The sequence below is a fragment of the Centroberyx gerrardi genome, unplaced genomic scaffold (assembly GCF_048128805.1).
Source record: "Centroberyx gerrardi isolate f3 unplaced genomic scaffold, fCenGer3.hap1.cur.20231027 Scaffold_94, whole genome shotgun sequence".
Taxonomy (NCBI): domain Eukaryota; kingdom Metazoa; phylum Chordata; class Actinopteri; order Beryciformes; family Berycidae; genus Centroberyx; species Centroberyx gerrardi.
In genome coordinates, this window is record NW_027605230.1 from 38249 (window position 1) to 43850 (window position 5602).

The 5602-nt window shown below is 46.3% G+C and overlaps 1 protein-coding gene across 1 annotated transcript; it reads left to right on the top strand.

The window, feature by feature from the left end:
• Positions 1–762: 762 nt before the first annotated feature.
• LOC144538303 (uncharacterized) lies at positions 763–5276 on the top strand. Its single transcript, XM_078282367.1, has 7 exons — positions 763–927; positions 1217–1348; positions 2963–3076; positions 3651–3785; positions 3927–4060; positions 4729–4777; positions 5127–5276. Exons 1-7 carry the CDS (start codon positions 763–765, stop codon positions 5274–5276), a joined length of 879 nt encoding a protein of 292 aa, XP_078138493.1.
• The last annotated feature ends 326 nt before the right edge of the window (positions 5277–5602 follow it).

Consider the following 5602-nt stretch of genomic DNA (forward strand, 5'->3'; position numbering starts at 1 on the left):
TTCCATCTGGACAGTAGAGTTCTGTCTGGACAGTAGAGTTCCATCTACACATCAGAGTTTGTCTGGACAGTAGAGTTCCATCTACACATCAGAGTTTGTCTGGACAGTAGAGTTCCATCTGGACAGTAGAGTTCCATCTGGACAGTAGAGTTCTGTCTGGACAGTAGAGTTCTGTCTGGACAGTAGAGTTCCATCTGGACAGTAGAGTTCTGTCTGGACAGTAGAGTTCTGTCTGGACAGTAGAATTCCGTCTGGACAGTAGAGTTCTGTCTGGACAGTAGAGTTCCGTCTGGACAGTAGAGTTCTGTCTGGACAGTAGAATTCCGTCTGGACAGTAGAGTTCCATCTGGACAGTAGAGTTCTGTCTGGACAGTAGAGTTCCGTCTGGACAGTAGAGTTCCGTCTGGACAGTAGAATTCCGTCTGGACAGTAGAGTTCCGTCTGGACAGTAGAGTTCCGTCTGGACAGTAGAGTTCCGTCTGGACAGTAGAGTTCCGTCTGGACAGTAGAGTTCCATCTGGACAGTAGAGTTCCGTCTGGACAGTAGAGTTCTGTCTGGACAGTAGAGTTCCGTCTGGACAGTAGAATTCCGTCTGGACAGTAGAGTTCCATCTGGACAGTAGAGTTCTGTCTGGACAGTAGAATTAGTAGGAGACAGTAGAGTAGGAGGAGGAGGACAGGAGGAGGGGAGGAGGAGGAAACAAGGAAGAAGGGGAGGAAAGAGGAGGTGAGAGAGGTAGGAAGCAGGAGAGGGAAGGAGACATGGGAGGGACGGTGTGTAAGGAGGAGGAGAGCGAGGAGAAGAGGAGGCAGGTGAGGAGGAGCGAGGGACGGGACGACAGTCTGAGCTCAGCCGACAGAATCCGCCGTTACACCGTCAAACAGTTTGGATACAACGTGCTGAGCCTGGCCCGCAGAGGACTGAAGGTACGGGGGGGGTAGATGTACTAGTAGTTGTAATAGTTGTAGTACTATTTGTAGTAGTAGTAGTAGCAGTAGTGGTAGTAGTAGCAGTGAAGTAGTAAATACATGTTAAGTATTCTAGTTTAGTATCCTTCTTCTTCTTCTTCTTCTTCTCCTTCTTCTTCTTCTTCTTCTTCTTCTCCTTCTCCTTCTTCTTCTTCTTCTTCTTCTTCTCCTTCTTCTCCTTCTTCTTCTTCTTCTTCTTCTTCTTCTTCTTCTTCTTCTTCTTCTTCTTCTTCTTCTCCTCCTGCAGGAGGCTCCAGTAGAGTTGTGGGAGCTGTTGGAGTTGGAGAAGCTGAATTTGTCTCTGAACAGTCTGAAGGTTCTTCCTCCTCAGCTGGCTCTGCTCTCCAACCTGGTGGTCCTCAACCTGTGGGGCAACCAGGTACCTGCCTGTGTGTGTGTGTGTGTGTGTGTGTGTGTGTGTGTGTGTGTGCGTGCGCATCGTTTTCACGCTCTCTCCCTCCATCGTTACCTCTCACCTTTCCATTCCTCTCTTGTTGCGTTCACGGTCTCTGCACAGTAGAAACCAGTAGAAGACTGTGATTCTACCGCTCAGCTCAGTGTGAATGTTTCGATCAATCAAAACATTATTTATGAGCACTTTTCATACAAATTAATGCAGTTCAAAGTGCTTTCCAAGTGAAAAGAATAAAATAAGACACAATATAATGTTCTGTAAATGTATCAGCAGGTTTCAGTAAATCAGTTGTTCAGTTCCTCTGCTCCGGTCGTAACGTTCCAGTAAAGTTCTGTATGGAGCGTCTGTGTGAACGATGACAGAACGTTAGCGGCAGAACGTTCGGACGCTCTGCTGTCCAACCGCAGGAGGAAACACAAACATGCTGGAGCCGGACGGACGGAGAGATCAGACAGATCCTGGAGCCGGACGGACGGAGAGATCAGAGAGATCCTGGAGTCAGGCGGATGGAGAGATCAGAGAGATCCTGGAGCCGGACGGACGGAGAGATCAGCCGCCGAGTTTCAAACTGCAGAGACTCCGGAGGTTAAAGGTCACTTCAGGAAATGACGACAGAGGAATTAGTATTTAGTAATAGTATTTACAGTGTTGTGTGAACGGCAGCGTTGCGTTCAAAAAGCAGAAAGACATGTCTTGTGTTGCAGGAACAACAGAAACTGAAGCCTACAGGTTTCATGTGTGAAAGCGCTCTAGTTAAAAGCCAGAGCAAAAAGGTTTTGCCCTGGTGTTTAACAATATAAATATGATCAATATAAATATGATCTCCCCTCAGTATGGGGCCATACTACTGAATGCCTCTCCAGAGGTTTGAGTCCTGGTCTGTGGAACAGTCAGCAGGACGTCTGATGATCTGAGCGCTCTGATCTTACCGCTTCATAACTTAAAGGCCAGTAAGATCAGAAATATAACCTGCTGATTTAAAAATTAATAAAAGAATTTTAAAATCAATACGAAAATGGACAGGTGTTTGTCTCAGTATGACTGTGAAGCAGCTGGAGCTCTGTCGACGCTGCCTGGATAAATAAAGATTTGAACCCCCCCATCCTCTAATCCAGCCATATCAGGTTTCTCTCCTCTATCCTCCTTCCTCCTCCCTCCTTCTCTTCATCCCTCTCCTCTCCTCTCCTCTCCTCTCCTCTCCTCCTCTCCTCTCCTCTCCTCCTCTCCTCTCCTCTCCTCTCCTCTCCTCCTCTCCTCTCCTCTCCTCTCCTCCTCTCCTCTCCTCTCCTCTCCTCTCCTCTCCTCTCCTCTCCTCTCCTCCTCTCCTCTCCTCTCCTCCTCTCCTCTCCTCTCCCCCACCCTTCCTCTCTGTGCTTCTCTCCTTCTATGTTCAATACAGTGCAGCATTATTTAAATCAGTTCAACTTTATTGTCATTCCATCAGGAAACACTGTGCAACAATACAGCAGCAGCCAGGTATCACACTCTGTGAATACTACATGCTTTGCTCATCCTGTATGTAAATGTATTTGTTTCTTAATTGTCTGATATCCTCTCACATCGCCTCCGTCCCGTCAGCTGAGCAGCCTGCCGGCAGAAATCGGCCAGCTGAGCCGGCTCAGAGTTCTGTTCGCCTACAGGAACCGACTGACGGAGGTTCCTGAAGAACTGGGAGCCTGTGCACAACTAGAGGTACTAATACTACTAGAATTACCACTACTACTACTACTACTACTACTACTACTACTACTACTACTACTACTACTACCACTACTACCACTACTACTACCACTACTACCACTACTACTACTACTACTACTACTCCCACTACTACTACTACTACTACTACCACTACTACTACTACTACTACTACTACTACTACGTCTACTTCTACTTTTACTACTGCTACTACTAGTTTAATTTGACTTTGAATTATTTTAATCATTATCACTCCTATTCAATTAGCATTAGCTTCTATGACTCTCATTCATGTAGCATGTTCTGCTCTTCATTCTGCCGCTGCAGCTCTGTGTCTGCTCCAGCATCTACTTGGTTTATTATTTCCCACCAAAAGCATTTGAATGTGCCACCGGTCAAATTTCCAACTTTCAAACTCAGAAATACAGTAGGAGCTTACAAGTAGATTTTGCAGGCAGAATCTGACTACTGACTATTATATTGATTATAATATACTATTATATTAATAAAGTGGAATAATTCTAGGGACCCGTCTCTTCTCTTTAATTCCCATCTTTCTCTCTACCAGGTGCTGAGTTTAGCCAACAACCAGCTGTCCTCTCTGCCCGCCTCCCTGTCTAATCTGACCCGACTGAAGAAACTCAACCTCAGCCACAACCACATCATCCACATCCCCGGCTGTGTCTACAACATGAAGGCTCTGGTGGGTTTAAATCAGACAGCTAGCTAGAGCCTTAAGTGGTTGTGTCATTTAGTTACTTAGCCAGACACTGCTTTATCTAGTTTGTTGATGTTAGTTAGACAGTCAGGCAGTCAGGCAGTGTCGGTCTATCTCTCTCTCCAGGTCTTCCTCCATCTGGCCTGTAACCGCCTGGAGAACCTGGCAGAGAACATCCAGGCTCTGGTGGAGCTCAAGATCCTCATCGTGGAGGGAAACAGCCTCCACTCTCTGCCCAAGGCTCTCTGCTGCCTCACCAGGTAACCCCGCCTCCATACACCTGCCAGGTAACCCCGCCTCCATACACCTGCCAGGTAACCCCGCCTCCATAAATCTTCCAGGTAACCTCACTTCCATAAATCTGCCACCAGGTAACCCCACCTCCATAAATCTGCCAGGTAACCCCACTTCCATAAATCTGCCAGGTAACCCCACTTCCATAAATCTGCCAGGTAACCCCACTTCCATAAATCTGCCAGGTAACCCCACTTCCATAAATCTGCCAGGTAACCCCACTTCCATAAATCTTCCAGGTAACCCCACCTCCACACACCTGCCAGGTAACCCCGCCTCCATACACCTGCCAGGTAACCCCACTTCCATAAATCTTCCAGGTAACCCCACCTCCATACAGCCACCAGGTAACCCCACCTCCATAAATCTGCCAGGTAACCCCACTTCCATAAATCTTCCAGGTAACCCCACCTCCATACACCTGCCAGGTAACCCCGCCTCCATACACCTGCCAGGTAACCCCACCTCCATACAGCCACCAGCTAGTATGTAGCCTTGGTAACAGGATTAGGTTCCATTAACAAAAATATACAAATAGCAGATGTTATGAAACGTTATGAACTCTAAAAAAGAAAGTTCTTCTTGTTAATCATGTGACACAGGTGACATAACAATAATCTCCTCTCCTCTCCAGACTGGAATTACTGAATCTGGATTTTAACGACATTAAGGATGTTCCCCAGGTAAGAGCGCCCCCTTGTGGATTTACAGTAGAGCTGCAATGAGCACTATTGCAATTTTAGCACTTTAATAGAAATTTGTATTTTCATCGTATTTAAATAGTATTGAAACCGCTGGGACCGCATTTACCCCTGCATTTAACAATCTGTCTACACAACAGAGTCTGATACAACAAATGAAATGTAAATTCAATGCAATAGCATAGACTGTGTGTGTGTGTGTGTGTGTGTGTGTGTGTGTGTGCACTTATGTAACTGACTGACTCAATATCTGACTGCATTAATAGTGTTTATGTCCTTTGTATGCTTGTATTTATGTGGACATAAATAAATCTTTCATGTGTGTGTGCAGGAAATGCACCAGCTGTCCCGGCTGGAGAAGCTGGCCTGCCACCCGCTGGATAAAGGTCTCCACATCCTCCACAACCCGCTGCTGAAACCTGTGAAAGAAGTGCTGGAGGGGGGGCTGAGCGCTCTGTACAGCTACCTGAAGGCTGTTTAGGGGTGGAGGGGCTCTTTCAAAAGATTTTTAACAGTTTCAACTTATTCCAAGCTGCAGTTAGCGATGTTGCTCCCTGTAATGAGCCTCATTTGTATAGAAAGGGATCGTTTTTGCAATGCATGTGGATAACTTAGTTTAAATATAACTTAGTTTACATATGAACAGCGACGGCGCTCTGTGTCGCTGTTTCAACTGCAGATTGCAGTAAGAGTCCAGTCCTTAAGGCTTCATGTCTGTAAATGTCTCCTTACAGCTGCAATATAATCCAAGTCTTCTGATGCCATGCGATCGCTCTGTGAGCGGACAAAAAGCTAAATTCTATTATT

Coding starts and splice junctions, on each gene's coding strand:
- LOC144538303 (XM_078282367.1), top strand. CDS start 763: ATGGGAGGGACGGTGTGTAAGGAGGAGGAGAGCGAGGAGAAGAGGAGG. Junction 3,786..3,926: donor TCTACAACATGAAGGCTCTG/GTGGGTTTAAAT, acceptor CTCTCTCTCCAG/GTCTTCCTCCATCTGGCCTG. Junction 4,061..4,728: donor GCTCTCTGCTGCCTCACCAG/GTAACCCCGCCT, acceptor TCTCCTCTCCAG/ACTGGAATTACTGAATCTGG.